This window comes from Takifugu flavidus, chromosome 3, assembly GCF_003711565.1.
Source record: "Takifugu flavidus isolate HTHZ2018 chromosome 3, ASM371156v2, whole genome shotgun sequence".
Taxonomy (NCBI): domain Eukaryota; kingdom Metazoa; phylum Chordata; class Actinopteri; order Tetraodontiformes; family Tetraodontidae; genus Takifugu; species Takifugu flavidus.
Window position 1 is genome coordinate 2,980,764 of NC_079522.1, and position 17,863 is coordinate 2,998,626.

At 61.3% G+C, this 17,863-nt stretch overlaps 1 protein-coding gene across 1 annotated transcript; it reads right to left on the minus strand.

The window, feature by feature from the left end:
• Positions 1–782: 782 nt before the first annotated feature.
• dennd4c (DENN/MADD domain containing 4C) lies at positions 783–17,759 on the minus strand. Its single transcript, XM_057026027.1, is given in 36 exon segments — positions 783–953; positions 1,027–1,091; positions 5,172–5,328; positions 5,455–5,572; positions 5,652–5,789; positions 5,872–5,982; positions 6,050–6,248; positions 6,319–6,468; positions 6,544–6,716; positions 6,782–6,864; positions 6,928–7,114; positions 7,178–7,443; positions 7,446–7,852; positions 7,854–8,169; positions 8,234–8,344; positions 8,416–8,529; positions 8,604–8,723; positions 8,800–8,941; positions 9,017–9,145; positions 10,021–10,227; positions 10,298–10,430; positions 10,501–10,631; positions 10,810–10,848; positions 10,942–11,087; positions 11,171–11,389; positions 11,515–11,615; positions 11,692–11,867; positions 12,093–12,237; positions 12,316–12,374; positions 12,446–12,512; positions 12,580–12,821; positions 12,890–13,059; positions 13,567–13,636; positions 13,707–13,959; positions 14,201–14,511; positions 17,479–17,759. Coding segments are annotated over 35 exon segments (5,484 nt in total). The 5' UTR covers positions 14,500–14,511; positions 17,479–17,759; the 3' UTR covers positions 783–912.
• Between the last annotated feature and the right edge of the window lie 104 nt (positions 17,760–17,863).

Here is a 17,863-nt window from a genome sequence, read left to right on the forward strand (position 1 = left end):
CGAATGGAATAATACAAAAATAAATTAGCTTTTTGTATGGAAAGAAAAGCTGTTGTGGATGTTTGGAGCCCTGTGTGTGTGTGTGTGTGTGTGTGTGGGGGGGGGTCTCAGCAGTGCAAGATATTTCCATGACAACTGTTGCCTCTGGATAAATTCATTCTTCCGTCACAGTTCGCGGCGGCGGCGCTTCACTTCCTGTCACCGCCACCGTCGGTTGGAATGTCGTGTTGAAGCTTCCTGTTGCACGTAAACCAGGAAAACGTTAAAAAAGCGCCTCAGCTTAAGGAAGAAGACGCTAAAAACCATAAAAGCGCGTCCGAGTCGCGTCGTGTCTCCAGAACTGGATCTAAGACCTGTTTTCAGAGGAGGCACCTGGAATGTTGGAGTCTGTTTCCATGGTTACCGATTGCTCGCGGTTCAAACTCCATAAAACCAGAAGGAACATTCGTTAAGACTCGGCATGATCGGGGGGGTCGAGTCCGGCAGCTTCGACAGCAACGGGACACTTCCAACACCGGCAGCAGGAAAAACACAGAAAGTCCGTAAAAGAGACGCTACAGTCGGAACGGCGAGAGGGGGGGCGGGGCGAGGGGGAGGGGGGGCGGGGCGAGGGGAGGGGGGGGAGGAGGGGAGGAGGGGCGAGGGGGAGGGGAGGAGGGGCGAGGCGAGGGGAGGCGGGGCGAGGGGAGGGGGGGCGGGGCGAGGGGAGGGGGAGGCGGGGGGCGAGGGGGGCGGGGCGATGGGGGGCGGGGGAAAGGGGAGGCGGGGCGAGGGGGGGCGGTCCCAGGACGGCGCCTCAGTCCCAGGACGGCGCCCCTCAGATGAACGGCGCTCCGAAGCATTTGACGCACCACTGCACGCTGAGGCCGGGCGGCTTGTCGATGGGGCCCAAAGGCTTCAGCTGCTCGGCGCTCAGCTGGGCGTAGGCCAGCTGGTACTCCCGTCGAAGGCCTCTGTGGGGCAGAAGCAGTGAGACCGGGACCAGAACCAGAACCAGAACCTGCAGCCGCACCCACCAACACTCACCGATGTCAATGTTGTCCCTCCCCAACGCCACCAGAGACAGGAAGAGGATTTCTCTGTAGACGCTCCTGGAACAGACACAAGGTGAGACGGAGGAACAGGGAGGAACAGACGGAGGAGGAACAGGGAGGAACAGACGAGAGGAAAAGGAACAGACGGAGGAACAGGGAGGAACAGACGGAGGAACAGGGAGGGAGGAAAGGGAGGAGGAACAGACGGAAGAACAGGGAGGAACAGACGGAGAAAAGGGAGGAACAGGGGAGGAACAGACGGAGGAACAGACGGAGGAACAGACGGAGGAACAGGAGGAACAGACGGAGAACAGACGGAGGAACAGACGGAGGAACAGGGAGGAGGAACAGACGGAGGAAGGAAACGGGAGGAACAGGGAGGAACAGGGAGGAAGAGGGAGGAACAGACGGAGGAACAGGGAGGAACAGACGGAGGAGGAACAGGGAGGAACAGACGGAGGAACAGACGGAGAGGACAGACGGAGGAGGAACAGGGAGGAACAGACGGAGGAACAGACGGAGGAACAGACGGAGAGGAACAGGGAGGAAAGACGAGGAACAGACGGAGGAACGGGAGGAGGAACAGACGGAGGAACAGGGAGGAACAGGGAGGAACAGACGGAAGAAACAGGGAGGAACAGACGGAGGAACAGGGAGGAACAGGGAGGAGGAACGGAGGAAAGACGAGGAACAGACGGAGGAACAGACGGAGGAACAGGGAGGAACAGACGGAGGAACAGACGGAGGAACAGACGGAGGAACAGGGAGGAACAGACGGAGGAACAGGGAGGAACAGGGAGGAGAGGGAGGAACAGACGGAGGAGGAACAGGGAGGAACAGACGGAGGAACAGGGAGGAACAGACGGAGGAACAGACGGAGGAACAGACGGAAGGACAGGAGGAACAGACGGAGGAACAGACGGAGGAACAGGGAGGAAAGACGGAGGAAAGGAAGGAACAGAGGAGGAAAGACGGAGGAACAGGAGGAACAGGAGGAACAGACGGAGGAACAGACGGAGGAACAGACGGAGGAACACAACAGGGAGGAACAGACGGAGGAGGACAGGGAACAGGGAGGAACAGGGAGGAGAAGAGGGAGGAACAGAAGGAGGAACAGGAACAGGGAGAGGAACAGACGGAGGAACAGGGAGGACAAAACGGAGGAACAGAGGAGGAACAGGAGGAGGAACAGACGGAGGAACAGGGAGGACAGAGGAACAGGGAGGAACAGACGGAGGAACAGGGAGGAACAGACGGAGGAAGGAACAGACGGTGGACAGGGAGGAACAGACGGTGGAACAGACGGTGGAACAGGGAGGAACAGACGGTGGAACAGGGAGGAACAGAAGGAGGAACAGACGGAGGAACAGACGGAGGAAGGAACAGGGAGGAACAGACGGAGGAGGGAGGAACAGGGAGGAACAGGGAGGAACAGGGAGGAACAGACGGTGGAACAGGGAGGAACAGACGGAGGAACAGGGAGGAACAGGGAGGAACAGACGGTGGAACAGGAGGAAAACAGACGGTGGAACAGGGAGGAACAGGGAGGAACAGAGGGAGGAACAGAGGGAGGAACAGATGGAAGAACGGAGGAACAGACGGAGGAAAGGGAGGAGGAACAGACGGAGGAACAGGGAGGAACAGACGGTGGAACAGGGAGGAACAGATGGAGGAACAGACGGAGGAACAGGGAGGAACAGACGGTGGAACAACAGACGGTGGGACGGTGGAACAGGGAGGAACAGACGGAAGAACGGAGGAACAGACGAGAAGGAACAGACGGTGGAACAGGGAGGAACAGGGAGGAACAGACGGTGGAACAGAGGAGGAACAGACGGAAGAACAGAGGAACAGACGGAGGAACAGAGGAGGAACAGACGGAGGAACAGACGGAGGAACAGGGGGAACAGACGGTGGAACAGGGAGGAACAGACGGAGGAACAGGGAGGAACAGACGGAGGAACAGACGGAGGAACAGACGGTGGAACAGACGGTGGAACAGGGAGGAACAGAGGGAGGAACAGGGAGGAACAGAGGGAGGAACAGAGAGGAACAGACGGAGGAACAGGGAGGAACAGCGGAGGAACAGACGGAGGAACAGGGAGGCACAGAAAGGAACAGACGGAGGAAAGGAACGACGGGGTGGAGGAGGAACAGACGGAGGAACAGGGAGGAACAGAGGAGGAACAGACGGAGGAACAGAACGGAGGAACAGGGAGGAACAGAGGAGGAGGAACAGACGGAGGAACAAGGGAGGAACAGACGGAAGGAACAGACGGAGGAACAGAGGAGGAGGAACAGGGAGGAACAGACGGAAGGAACAGACGGAGGAAACAGGCGGAAAGGAACAGACGGAGGAACAGACGGAGGAACAGGGAGGAACAGACGGAGGAACAGACGGAGGAACAGACGGAGAAAGGGAGGAGGAACAGACGGAGGAACAGACGAGACGGAAGGAACAGACGGAGGAACAGACGGAGGGAGGAACAGGGAGGAACAGACGGGAGGACACGGAGGAACAGGGACGGAGGAACAGAGGAGGAACAGGGAGGAACAGACGGAGGAACAGGGAGGAACAGACGGAGGAACAGGGAGGAAAACAGGACGGAGGAACAGACGGGGAAAAGGGAGGAACAGGGAGGAACAGACGGAGGGAGGAAAGACGGACGGAGGAACAGGGAGGAAGAACAGACGGAGGAACAGGGACGGAGGAAGGGAGGAACAGACGGAGGAACAGGGAGGAACAGACGGAGGAACAGGGAGGAACAGACGGAGGAAAGACGGAGGAACACGGAGGAACAGACGGAGGAACAGGGAGGAACAGACGGAGGAAGGAACAGGGAGGAACAGACGGAGGAAAGGGAGGAACAGACGGAGGAACAGGGAGGAACAGGGAGGAGGAGGAACAGAGGAGGAACAGGGAGGACAGGAAAGACGGAGGAACAGGGAGGAACAGGGAGGAACAGACGGAGGAAAGGGAGGAACGGGAGGAACAGACGGAGGAACAGGGAGGAACAGACGGAGGAACAGGGAGGAACAGGAGGAACAGACGGAGGAACAGACGGAGGAACAGAGGGAACAGGGAGGAACAGACGGAGGAACAGAGGGAGGAACAGACGGAGGAAAAGGAACAGGGAGGAACAGACGGAAGGAGAGGAACAGAGGAGGAACAGACGGAGGAGGAGGAACAGACGGAGGAGGAACAGAGGGAGGAACAGACGGAGGAGGAGGAACAGGGAGGAACAGACGGAGGAACGGAGGAACAGGGAGGAACAGACGGAGGAACAGGAGGAACAGAAGAGAAGACGGAGGACAGAGGGAGGAACAGACGGAGGAACAGAGAGGAACAGGGAGGAACAGGGAAGAGAAGAGGGAGGAACAGACGGAGGAACAGAGGGAGGGAACAGACGGAGGAACAGACAGGACAGAGGAACAGAGGGAGGACAGACGGAGGAACAGACGGAGGAACAGAGGAACAGACGGAGAGGGAAGGAGGAAGGAACAGACGGAGGAACAGACAGAGGAAAGGAAAAGGGGGAACAGGAGGAACAGACGGAGGAAACGACGGGAGGACGAACAGGGAGGAACAGGGGGAACAGACGGAGGAACAGGGAGGAACGACGGAGGAACAGAGGAACAGGGAGGAAAGACGGAGGACAGGGAGGAACAGACGGAGGAACAGGGAGGAACAGAGAGGAACAGACGAGGAACAGACGGAGGAACAGAGGAGGAACAGAGGAGGAACAGAGGGAGGAACAGACGGAGGAAAGGAAGGGAGGACAGACGGAGGAACAGAGAGGAACAGACGGAGGAACAGACGGAGGAACAGAGGGAGGAACAGACGGAGGAGAAACAGAGGGAGGAACAGATGAGGAACAGGGAGGAACAGACGGAGGAACAGGAAGGAAACAGAGAGGAACAGACGGAGGAACAGAGGGAGGAACAGACGGAGGAACAGAGAGGAACAGGGAGGAACAGGAAGAACAGAGGGAGGAACGGAGGAGGAACAGAGGGAGGAACAGACGGAGGAACAGACGGAGGAAGGAACAGGGAGGAGGAACAGACGGAGGAACAGAGGGAGGAACAGAGAGGAACAGACGGAGGAACAGACGGAGGAACAGACGGAGCTGGTCCCACCTGTGCCGCCTGCTGCCCTCCGGCTGCCGTTTGATCTCCCGGATCAGCAGGCTGATGGGCCCGTAGACGTCGTTGGTCTGGATGTTCCGGACGATGGTGTTGAGGAGGGTCCTGATCTCCTGGTGGTCCGTCGGAGCCAACGTTCCCTTCTTCTGCACTGGAAACACAAAACTTCCCGATCAACTTCCTGCTGAGGGGGGTCGGGGGCAGTTCCATTCTAGTCGAGTGTCTCCCCCTAGCGGCGAGCGGCGGCGAGTGCACGTGCACGTGCACGTGGACTCACTGAAGGACCTCCAGCGCTGGTACAGGGGGTCCTGGTCCTCCCGGTGCAGGTTCACGTTGTCCCAAAGCAGCTGCACATAAACCTGTTTGCTGTCCTGATGCAGCGACGTCAGCGGCAGCTGCAGACATCAGGGTCAGAGGTCAGAGGTCAGAGGTGAGAGGTGACAGTTGCCGGGGGCGACCGCCGCGGGGGCTTACCTGGACTCCTCCGTTGCAGTGTTCGGAGGTCAGGATGAGGCCGGGCAGGTGAGAGGGCAGGTCCAGGCGGCGGAAGTAACACACCAGGTTCCAGAAGATGATGGGGTGCTGGCTGAGGAACTTGTGGGTGTAGATGACCTGCAGGGGGCGGCAGAGTCAGGCTGTGGCCACACCCCCCAGCTGACCTGTGTGGGGGGGGCGGGGTCAAAGGGCTCCTCACCTGATCTCCTTCGTTCTCCAACAAGGTCTCCAGCTCTTTGCGCAGCACCAGGGGACTGAGGTACGGAACCGACACCGGTTTGGGGTTCACGCGCTTGGTCTGGACGCCGTCCTGGAAAAGGACAGGATGGTCAGCGCTCGGCGGCGGTGGGGGGGGCGTGAAGAGGCGGCGCACTGACCGCCACCTCCTGCAGGCTGCAGGGCAGGCTGGTGGTGGAGACGCCGTGGCCGGGCCTCTGGGAGTCCTCCAGGCTCTGCAGCGGCCCCCCCACGCTGTTGCTGCGGGTCAGCGAGGAGCCGCCGCCGCCGCCGCCGCCGCCGCCACGCTGGGGCGCCAGCAGCCCCAACGGGTCCGACTGCACCGGCTCAGGAACCAGACTGGGAACAGGACAAAACACCTCACAAGTCCGACTCTTTGATCGCCCCCTGTGTGGGAGAGCTTGCCCACCTCTGGTGGGGGGCGGGCCGGTCCAGAACCGCTCTGGGATCTTCTTCAGGGCAGGAGAGGAGGTCCGGGGACTTGATGTCGGCGGAGCTGCTGGTCTTGGGCTGGGAGCCCTGGAGGCTTTCTCCCGAGGCGTTGGCGTTCACGCAGAACCTGGAACCCAGATCACAGAACCCCGATCAGACAGGAGCGCTCCGAGCGGACCTCCGGGACTCCAGCGGGTCCTACATGTCGGGCCGCAGGTCGTGGAACTCCACGTGCAGCAGCGGCAGGAAGGCGGTGCCGCAGAACGGGCAGGTGGTGTTGAGGTTGGAGTCGTCGGCCGTCCAGCCCGCCATGATCTCCTCGTCGTAGACCAGAGCGTCGCAGGAGCGGCACTGGGAGCAGCTGGACACCAGAACCTGTGAGCAGACACGACCGGTCAGGAGCCGTTCGGACCTCGGGCCGCGCGTCCAGAACCTCTCACCTCCAGGGAGCAGTTCTGGTAGATGCTCAGGGACGAGCTGTGCTCGGAGTCTGGACCTCGACCCGCTCGTCCTGGAGCCGCGTCTGTGGACGGAAACGTGGCGTCAGAACCGGCGCCGGGGCCGAGGCAGCGTGCGCGGGTCTTACGGGTCAGGTGGGTTCCTCTGCCGGTGTCGCTGCTGCCGCTGCTGCTGCCCAGGCTGGTGCAGCTCTGGTTCAGCCCGTTGGACACCAAGCCCGGGATCAGGCCCCGCTCCGCTCCGTCCTCGCGGTCCTGACCCAGCACGTTCTCCTCCAGATGTGACGGGAAGCCGCCGGCTGAGTCCGGTTCGTCCTGACAAACAGGAAGTTGCCGTCACCCGTCTGAACTCTAGCCCCGCCCCCCCAGGACACTCACCTCGTCATCAGAGTACACGTACGCCGAGGCCACGGCGCCCCACACTTTGCTCGCCACGGTCGCCGCCTGCTTCATGCTGGACTTCAGCACGTCCATCTTGGGTCCTGACAGGAGGGCGTCCATCTTGATGCCTGAAATGGAGTTGATGACGGAGCCCAGCGAGCCCCCCTGGGAGGACTTGACGAGCGCCGTCAGCGCGGTCGCCCTCGGCCCGGCGCCGGCCGCCTTCGTCTTCGCGCTGAACGTCTTGGAGCGGGTGACGGTGCGGGGCTGCGTGCGGGCGCCTCGCCGCCGGAGCCCGTCTGCGCTTGGACGGGGGGAACCGGGAGGCTGGAGCGGCGCTCCAGAGGAGGTCTGGGCGGCGCCGCGCCGCTGACGTCAGGCTGGACCTGCTGCGTCTCCGCGGGCGACTTCCCTCCCATCGGACTCCTCAGGCTCATGTACATCTCGATCTCTTCCGCCAGGTTTCTGGACGCCACGGAGGGGGCGGAGCTTGGCGGCTCTTGGCTGGGGACTGACAGGGACTCCTGGGACTCGGAGACCAGGAGGGAGAGAGGGTCGGCGCCCACCTCCACGTCCTCCCGCTCCAGCGCCGCCGCTCGCGGTCCGAGTCGTCCTCCGGCGTCTCGGTGAGCCTCCGCTCGCGCTTCTCCACCTTCACCTCCGTCTTCCCCGTTCCCCCGGGTCTGCAGCCGAGCCGGCGTCCTCCTCAGGCTCCTCCTCCAGATCTTTGAACAGGGCTTTGGAGACGGCGTGGGACGGAGAGCTTGGATCCGTGCAGAGCGCCGCGGCCAGGATGCGGGCGTCGGCGCCCATCTGGCTGGCCATGTGGTCCACGCCCTTCTCCAGGAGCATCCCGGCCCGCGTCTCAGCGCTGAAGCTGCAGCTGCGCTCCGAGAACGACTTCTGCCGCTGCTGGCGCGGCGGCCGGGCGGCGCCGTCGTGGGCCGGCGCCACGTTGTCCGGCGGGCTCTGCCTCCTGAACAGCTGCCCTGAAACCAGAAGCAACACCTGGTCACCGGCGCTCACCAGCCAACCTGGCTCTGGCCTCCTCACCTGCGTCTCTGCCGCCATCGGAGGTCCCGGGGGACGGTCTGACGATGCTGGGAGCAGGAGACTCGGGGGGGGCCGGGGGGGCCGGGGACGCAGACTCAGCCACGTCACTTCCTGTGCAGACAGGAAGAAGGCGTCAGTGTGACGGCGTCAGCATTTGGAGCCTCTCAGGAGGGTTCTTTCACCGTTCTGCTCTGGTCTGGGATCGCTGTCGCCGGGGGCGACGGCTCGCTGGGATGGATCCGTCGGCTCCTGGTGAAGCTCGTCCTTGGAGCCGTAGCCCTGGTCCGACTGTCTTCCTGTTACACACACACAGCTGGGCTTTACTACATTTGTTGGGACACTAAAACAGTGACATCATCGGCGCCGGTACCTGCGCTCTGCCCGATGTCGGTCGTGTCTTCAGGACCGCGGCCGAGCGTGCGCTCATCGCCATTCGCCTCCGTCGAGCTGTCGCCGCTCCCGTGGCTCAAACGGTCGCCGTCGGCAACTGCTGACCGGCCAGAGAGAGGGGGGGGGGGGTGAGAGGCCGAACAGGAGACAGACGTGGGTCCAACACGCGTCCTCACCTGAGCTGCTGGCGGCGCTCTGCGAGGTCGTCTGGCCGATGGCGTGCTTGAACTGAGCGACGCCGCGGACGACGTTCCGGAGTTTGGTCCACATGAAGAGGCCGCTGCGGTTCCGGCTGGGCCAGGGACTCTCGAGGACGGCCTGCAGGAGCGGAGAAGAGGGAGAGGATCAGAACAGGACGGTTCCGTTGGACGGTGCCGGTCAGCAGCTCCGGACCTTGTTGTAGTATCCGTAGGTGATGGCGTTGGGCTGCACGCCAGCTTTCTTCATCTCGACCAGAACCCGTACGGCCATGACGGGGAGGCCCCAGAGCCCACAGAGCTGCATCACCACCCTGTAGCAGACCTGCAGCCAGAAGAACCGTCACCATCATCATCACCACCACCATCATCATCACCATCATCATCACCACCAGCATCAGCACCAGCAGCAGCAGCAGCACCACCACCAGCACCACCACCAGCAGCAGCAGCAGCACCAGCAGCACCACCAGCAGGAGCAGCAGCAGCAGCAGCAGCACCACCACCAGCACCACCACCAGCAGCACACCAGCAGCAGCACCATCAGCACCAACAGCAGCAGCAGCAGCAGCATCACCAGCAGCATCACCACCAGCAGCAGCACCAGCAGCACCAACAGCAGCAGCAGCACCACCAGCACCACCACCAGCAGCACCAGCAGCATCACCACCAGCAGCACCACCAGCAGCACACCAGCAGCAGCACCAGCAGCAGCACCAGCAGCAGCACCAACAGCAGCAGCAGCAGCAGCACCAACAGCAGCAGCACCACCATCAGCAGCACCACCAGCAGCAGCACCAACAGCAGCAGCAGCAGCACCAGCACCAGCAGCACCAACAGCAGCAGCAGCAGCACCAGCAGCAGCACCATCAGCAGCACCAGCAGCACCAACAGCAGCAGCACCACCATCAGCAGCACCATCAGCACCACCATCATCATCACCACCAGCAGCAGCACCAACAGCAGCAGCACCACCATCAGCAGCAGCACCAGCATCAGCACCATCATCACCACCAGCAGCAGCAGCAGCACCAGCATCAGCACCAGCAGCACCAACAGCAGCAGCACCAGCATCAGCACCATCATCACCACCATCAGCATCATCATCATCACCACCATCATCATCATCATCACCACCAGCAGCAGCATCACCACCAGCATCAGCATCATCACCACCATCACCACCATCACCACCATCACCTCGTCCAGCATCTCCACTTCGGTGGTCCTCATCTTCAGGAGCACGTTGTAGGCCTGCTGCATGGCGCGGCTCTTGGACTTGGCGAGCCTCACGGCGGCGGGCAGGCAGATGAACCAGAGGCTGTAGCAGTGGCTGAAGAGGCAGCGCGCCCACAGCTGAGGGTTGGCGTAGAAGCGCTTCGCCATCTTGTACGCCAGCTTCACTTCCTGTTCACACCAGACATCCGTCAGGCGCCCGGTCGGCCGCCACGCTCGCGGAGCGGCGGTCCGTACTGACCTGCTTGGTCCTCTTGGCCAGGAGGGCGGGGCTGCTGGACAGGCTGGCGCCCGCCGCGCGGCTGCTCAGCGCCGGCCGCAGCTCCCGGGGACGGTCAAACAGCTCCAGGTGCAGCCTGGGAAAACTTTTGTAGCTGAGGGGCAGAAAAAGGAGGGTCACGGGACGACTTCCTGTCGGATGCTGCGTCCTCCTGACGGACGTACGTGTATTTGGCGGCGGGCTCGCGTCCGTCGTCCGGCGGCGGTTCCGGGGGCATGACGAAGACGGTGTGCTCGCTCTTCTGGGACTCGTCCAGCTCCAACAGCCTGGTGTCCTCAGAGGAGTCTCCTTCCACCTGCAGCCAGGAGCAGACCAGCACAACATGACCCGCACGCCACTTCCTGTCTGAGCGGCGCCAAGCACCGCTGGCGAATGATGGGTTCTGTCTTCAGGGTGAGGCAGGCGTGGGAGGAGGGGAGAAAAGCAGGAAGTCCCTGGGAAAACATTTGTCCGAGGGGGGACGCGGGCGTTACCTTGGCGCTCTTGTCAGAGGGTTTATCAGAAGGAAAAAGCTGCGTGAGGAGGAAGGAGAACAGAGAGGAAGAGGATGAATGAGAGGAAGCTCCACTTCCTGGAGGGGCCGCCGTGGGCGTGGCCACGCTCACCTTCTCCACGCAGTCGTCGAAGAACGCCAGCCCCGTGTCCTTGTCGCTGACGAAGGTGCACTCCTCGATGAAGCGGATGAAGATCTGCGTCTTGGTCAGCTGGGAGTAGAACTTCTGGTGGGTCCGGTCTCTGCTCTTCAGGAACCCTGCTCAGAGCCAAGCACAGGTCCGTCTGAAGCCTTCTGCGGGGTCAAATGGGCGTGGTCGACCCCCGCGGGCCGCGGCTCACCTTGCAGGTCGTAGAGCGAGTCGGCGGCGGTGGTCTTCTCGGACGGCGCCTGCGTGATGGGCTTGAGGTAGCAGCGGTAGCCCTTCAGGATGGACGCCATGAAGCGGAGGAACGCCTCCTGGATCTCCATCTCCAGCGACGTCTTCTTCTTGTGCCAGGAGAAGTCCGCGTCGATGGGCGTCATGTCCACCGCCGACACTTCCTGTGGCGCCTGACGGACTGAAAACGAGCGACGCGTCAGAGTTCACGTCCTCAAAGGAACACGCGTCAAACCTTTCTGGTGCTGTGGAAACCACGCCGCTACAGTTAGCCCAACGTTAGCCGCGGGCTAGCTGTGGTCCTACCGGAGGCCAGCTGCTGGTACAGGCTGCTCAGGCTGCTCATGAGGCTCTTGCAGGGCTTCTTCGGGAGGTTCTTCCAGTTGTTGTGTCTCTTCTCATCAGACCTGAGACACAACACAAACATCCTTCAACATCTGAGCCACCGTCAGCAGCTAAAGACGCAGAAGCACAAAGTCACACAAGTAGACGGTGTTGGTGTCCAGATCCACGCAGACCACGTCCGGCGGGGGGTCGTAAAGGTCAAAGTAGCGGGAGTCCACGCCCACGATGAAGGGCAGGGGGGCGTTGAGGACGCCTGCCAGGGACAGCGGACACAGGGGGACGTAGGGACACTGCCACTGGAAGGGGAAGATCATCTGAGGAGGAGAGCGACAGTTAGCTAGCGGCTCTGCTAACACGCTGCTACCACTGGCCACGCTAGCTCTGCTAGCCTGACACGTCCTCTGATGCTAATCCAGCAGAATTCATGATGACGATGAGGAGCTGGACCTTCTCAGCCTGGCTGAACCTTTGAACCCAGAGCTAGCCGATCGTGTTGGTGTTAGCTGCGCGCTAACGACCGTCGCAGGAAGCTAACTCACCGCCGCCACGGCCTCGGCCACCCCGGTGAGCACGGCGGGCCGCAGCGAGTGCAGCAGGATTTTATTCTCCAGCAGGACGAAGTGCAGCAGAGTGGCGCAGTTCTCCGGGCCCAGGTTCATCAGCAGGGTTCCGTAATCGGCGCCGCTGGCGGAGGGACGGACACAGGCGGGTCGGGCTAAGGTTCCGAGGCACCGTGGAAAAGTGGGAATGTGCGAGGCTTACCTGAGCGGCAGCGGCGTGCACACGGGCTGCGAGAGGATCAGCTTGTCGTGTGCTGAAAGCTGAGAGGTCATGTGACGCGTGAGCATCCTGCCAGAGCGGGCGGTGTTGCATTATGGGTAAAAAAGCTCACCTGCACCAATATCCTGGGCCGCTGGGGCGAAGGGAAGGACACGCTGTGCATGAAGTGCGAGATGTGCCTGAAAGGGAAGCAAGCGATGAGCCGAGGTCCCGAAGGGGCGGCGGCGTCCGCGGGACCACTCTTACTTCTCGATGGGCAGCGGGTTCGGACCCGACACCGACAGCTTGTACAGGAACATGAGGAACTTCCTGAAGGACTCGAAGAACGGCCACCGGGACAGGAGGCAGATGCACTTGTTGGCGTTGACGGGCCGGTTGGGGATCAGCCTCTTCTCCACCGTGGTCACCACGCCCAGCTGCACCTTCTGCTTCTCGCTCAGCAGCTCCACCGGGTACGGCTCGTAGAACTGGATGGCCGAGCCGTAGACCTGCACCCAGCGCCCGTTAGTGCCCACAATCAAGACCCACCGGACCCTCAGAGACGGTCCGTCCTCACCTTCTCTCCAGACGAGTTGGTGAGGACGAACGTGGAGAAGACGGGCAGCGGGTCCCGGGTGTTGGCGTCCCAGCACTCGATCTTGGCTCCCATCGGCAAACAGAAGAGGGGGACAGAGTCCGAGAGGGGAAAGGACTCGTAGTCCTCTTCTGGATACCGGAAAATCAGACCTGGACAGAGAGGACAGGAGGACTGAGAGGACGGAGAGGACAGGAGGACTGAGAGGACTGAGAGGACAGAGGACTGAGAGGACAGGAGGACGGAGAGAACAGGAGGACTGAGAGGACGGAGAGGACTGAGAGGACGGAGAGGACAGAGGACTGAGAGGACAGGAGGACTGAGAGGACGGAGAGGACTGAGAGGACGGAGAGGACTGAGAGGACAGGAGGACAGGAGGACTGAGAGGACAGGAGGACTGAGAGGACAGGAGGACTGAGAGGACGGAGAGGACTGGAGGACGGAGAGGACAGGAGGACAGAGAGGACAGAAGGACTGAGAGGACAGGAGGACTGAGAGGACAGAAGGACTGAGAGGACGGAGAGGACAGGAGGACGGAGAGGACAGGAGGACTGAGAGGACAGAGAGGACAGGAGGACTGAGAGGACAGGAGGACTGAGAGGACTGAGAGGACAGGAGGACAGAGAGGACAGAAGGACTGAGAGGACGGAGCTGCTCACCAGCTTTGTAGCTGATGCAGTTGGACGAGGACACGGACTTCTTGTAGCACAGGAAGACGCTGGAGCCCCACTGAGGGTGAGAAGCAGGTTTAGTCGGGTCGGGTCGGGTCGGGGGCGGCGCTGTTGCCGTGGCGACTCACCATGCCGCAGTTCAGGTTGCGGTCCACCTTGCAGAAGGTGTGCGGGGGCGTCTCGCCTTTGCTGGTGATGATGACGCAGATGTCGGTGACCGCCAGCGAGTTCTGGGGCTGGACCAGCGGCGCCCGGCGGAAGGTGATGAAGATGCGCTGCGACGTGGCCGAGCTGTTGTTGACGTTGGCGCAGCGGCCGAAGGGCGTGGCCTGGACCACCTCGCAGCCCTGGATCAGCCGGTCCTTCCCCTCGTACAGCACGCTGGCGAGGCGAGAGGACGGGCTTAAAGCGACCGCCGCAACCTGCGCTCGCTCGCCCACCCAGCCCCGCCCACTCCACTCAGCCCCGCCCACCCAGCCCCACCCACTCCACTCAACCCCACCCACCCGGCACCACCCGCTCGGCCCGCCCCACCCACTCGGCCCCGCCCACCCAGCCATGCCCCACCCACTCGGCCCTGCCCACCCACCCATGCCCCACCCACTCGGCCCCGCCCACTCACCCGACATCGATGAGGGGCGACTTCCCGCGGCTCCGCCGGTAGCACAGGAACAGCTCGGGGCTCTTCAGGCTGCCGTGGTTCAGGTTGGCCGGCTGGCCGCTGGGGGTGGTGTCGATGCAGGTGAAGCCCTCCGGCACCGTCTCCCCCGCCGACCTGTTGATGACGGCCAGGTCGGTGATGGGCCCCTTGGGCCCGCCGGACCTGCACTCCGACAGGTCCTGCTCCAGGGGCGTGGACCGGTCCGTCAGCCCGGCCACCACGAAGTAGTCGGTCACCCGGTGACCCTTGTCCTCGTTCATGGCTGGACGTGCCTGCGAGGACGGACGAGTCTGTGACTGGTGTTAGCAAAGCTAATGCTGCCTTAGCAAAGCTAACGTTCTGAGATGGCAGAACAAAGACGAGGAGATCAAAGAAGCTCTAAAACCAGCTAACTTGGGCTCATCTGCTGACCTTTGCTCGTCCCCACACACAGCGGAACTAGCCGCAGGAATGCTAACGGCAGCCGCCGGCACATAAACACGACCTGTCGACCTTCCAGACTTGACCGGGGAGACGAGCACAAAGTCCGTTTCTGCTGGTGCCCAGAAACCCCCAGCAGGGCTGGAGGGGGACCTGTTAGCACCACGTTAGCATCGCAAAATTAATTCCTGCAGTATTTGGAATTATGTTAGCGTAATAGCTGGTTGCTATGGCAACACAGAAACACAAACATCAGGGAGGAAGGTGCTGGTTTTGACACAACGACCTGGACAAGGTAACACATGCTAACACATGCTAACAGCAAGAACAAACGACCAACAACTGTTAAAACAGATTTCAAAGTATGAACAAAGTCAGAAACTGTGCTGGAAACCATGAATCATGTAAAACCAGAACAGCTCGGGGGGCAGTTTAGGGAACAGTTGGGGGGCAGCTCGGGGGGCAGTTTAGGGGGCAGCTCGGGGGGCAGTTTAGGGGGCAGCTCATCCCACCCAGACCAACCTGGTTAGTCTCCATGTGGGGGCGGGACTTGCTTTGATGCAGGCTGTGATCTCAGAGTCGGGAGACTTCAGCTCGTAGCTGATTTCCTGTCACGTGAGGCTACAGGACATAGCAACGGTTGAGCAGGATCAAAGCCCCCGTGATCCAAAGATCAAAGAACCCTGGCTTTGATCGTTCCAACAGGGTCGAAGCTCCTTCAAAATCCGGAACATCAAAAACCTTTTTGAGCTCTTTGGCTCATGAGCAACGGTTCCTGGAACCTTCGGGAGCGCCGGAGAGTCCACGGCCACGTGACCACGGAACGCTCCAGAACCGGGTCAGGATTCAAAACAAGGAAGGTTCTGACGGAAGAAACCTGGAACCACGTGACCCGCTGCAGCAGGGTCAAAGGTCAACAGAGCCCAACCTGCTATTCCAGCAGCTCCACTGGATTGGGCTGCACTGTAACTCCGCCCCCCTGGGCGCCAACGTTCCGTTTACAGGAAGATGTTCCAACTGGTTTCCAGCTCAAACTTTCAGTTTTAACCTGGAAACATCAGGAAGTCGATGTGGCCCAATGCAGCCGGACCAGACAGGAAACAGGTTTAGCGACAGTTAGCTGCTCGTTGCACGTTTGTCCCGACGACACAAAGAGAAACTTCAGAGACTTTAGGAACAAACGTTAGCATCCAAGAGCAGCGCTCAATAGTTCTGCTTCTGCTAACGTCTGCTCACATCTGCTAACGTCTGCTCACATCTGCTAACGTCTGTTAGCCTGATAGCTTTGTTGTGTGACGACATCATAGCCTTGAACCAAAGTTGAGATTAATTGTCGCTGATTTAACCGGCGTCCAAGATGAAGCTGATCTGAGCGGAAGGCTAACGGCTAACGGCTAACGCTCACAGGAAAACATCCCACAGGCTCCGATCTTCCTGCACTGGCCTCAACCTGCAAATGTGCCAAAGGTTGCAGGTTCTAAACCCGCGCAGGGAAGCTGCTGGGAACAACGTCGGACCCGACCGGACCCCAGACAGCAGCAGGACCCTGGTCCTCACCCCCCCATGACGTCACCCCAGAGCCTGGAGGCTCGATCCCCGAGTCCAGAACAAACCAGTCGGTCGAAGTCCAGCCGAGAAAAAACAGATGTGCAGGTGCAGCAACGGGCTAATGCTAATGCTAACAAGCATCTGGATGTCGGACAACAGAAAAGCTGCAGGAATAAATCTGCTCTGTCACCATAGCAACCATCAGACAGTCTGTATCTGATCAGAACAGGATGTTGACGGTGGTGACACCCGTGTCTCCCGAGGGCCACCAGCCCCCCCCAGGGCACCAGCCCCCCCCAGGGCACCAGCTCCCCCCCAGGGCACCAGCCCCCCCCAGGGCACCAGCCCCCCACCGAGGGGCCCCGGAGGTCTGAAGGTGGCGGACAGGAGGGACGACCCTCCTGGTTGTCCAGGTGAGACCTGGAGCGTGACGGCCAGGTTCTTTCCCTGGGGAGGGCAAAGTCATCGGCCCCGGCGGCGGCCCGCGACCACGTGGGCCGGGGAGGCTGGATCACAGCTCCAGCGTGGACCTGGTCTGGTTCCACCCCAGGAACCAGCATCCGCAAGAGCGTAAACGAAGGATCCCAGGGATCAACCGGGGCTGAGGGAGCTGGAGGACAGCTCAGCAGGTGGCGGCTAGCGTTAGCAGCAGCTCAGGTGCACCATCTCAGTGGTTCCAGATGTTCCCAGACTGGTCAAACACAGCTGGCCAATCCCAGCGGCTGCGTCTGGTCACATGACCGAGGTGCTCCGGGCCAATGTACACAAAGGTAGCGCAGCCCTGACCTACTTTGTGCCTGCTGCCAAGGTCAAGGAGGTCAGGCTCTCCGGTTCCCCTCGGCCGCCATCCAACCACCTGCTCAGGTGCAGAAACACGAGACATGAGGGAACAGAAAGTGCTGCCACATCACGTGACCGATGCCCAGGAGCTCTCGAGTTGCCTTTAAGTGCCGCTGAAGGTCGAGAAGCTGCAGAGGCAACTTTTTTAGAGGCGAGGAGCCGGATGGATCCGGGATCCTCGTCCCCGAGGACGCCAGGTGAGCGCACACCTGCGGGGGGAGGACGGGTGTTGTGTTCCCCGGAGCCGCGGCTCGGCGGGCGGAACAAAGGTTCCTCCCGTGACCAGGCTGATACGTGGCCGCGCGTCCGGCAGCGAGACGTCAGCACACACGGAGCTAATTCCCAACTGCTCCGAGTTTCAGCCTCAAACTCCACCGAGGAGCCGCCAGCAGCTTCGTCCGGCGGCAGAATTCCAAGAAAGCGACACTCACCAGCTGTTTACGCGGCAGCGACGGGCAACGTCACCATGTAGGCAACTTGTTGCTCGATTCCGCCTTTCTTCTTATGTAAACGGAAGCAGGTTAAACAGGGACGCGCAGGCGGAAAAGTCGCTTCGCAGCTCTGCTCTCAAACTTCGCCGCACTTCCCTCCCGAGTTGGCGGCGGCGGCCATGTTTGTGTCCGCGCTCCCAGTTCCGTTGGTGACTTTTCTTTTCCTCCGCCAACGTCTCGCCGAGGCCGGAACCGCCCAGAGAAAAGGAGCGGCGACGGAGCCCCGCAGGCGGCAACTGACGGGGCGGCAGCGGCGGGAACGTCTCAAGACGCCGGGCGGCAACCCGAGCCACATCCGCTGGAGCGTTTCAAAGTAAAACCACGG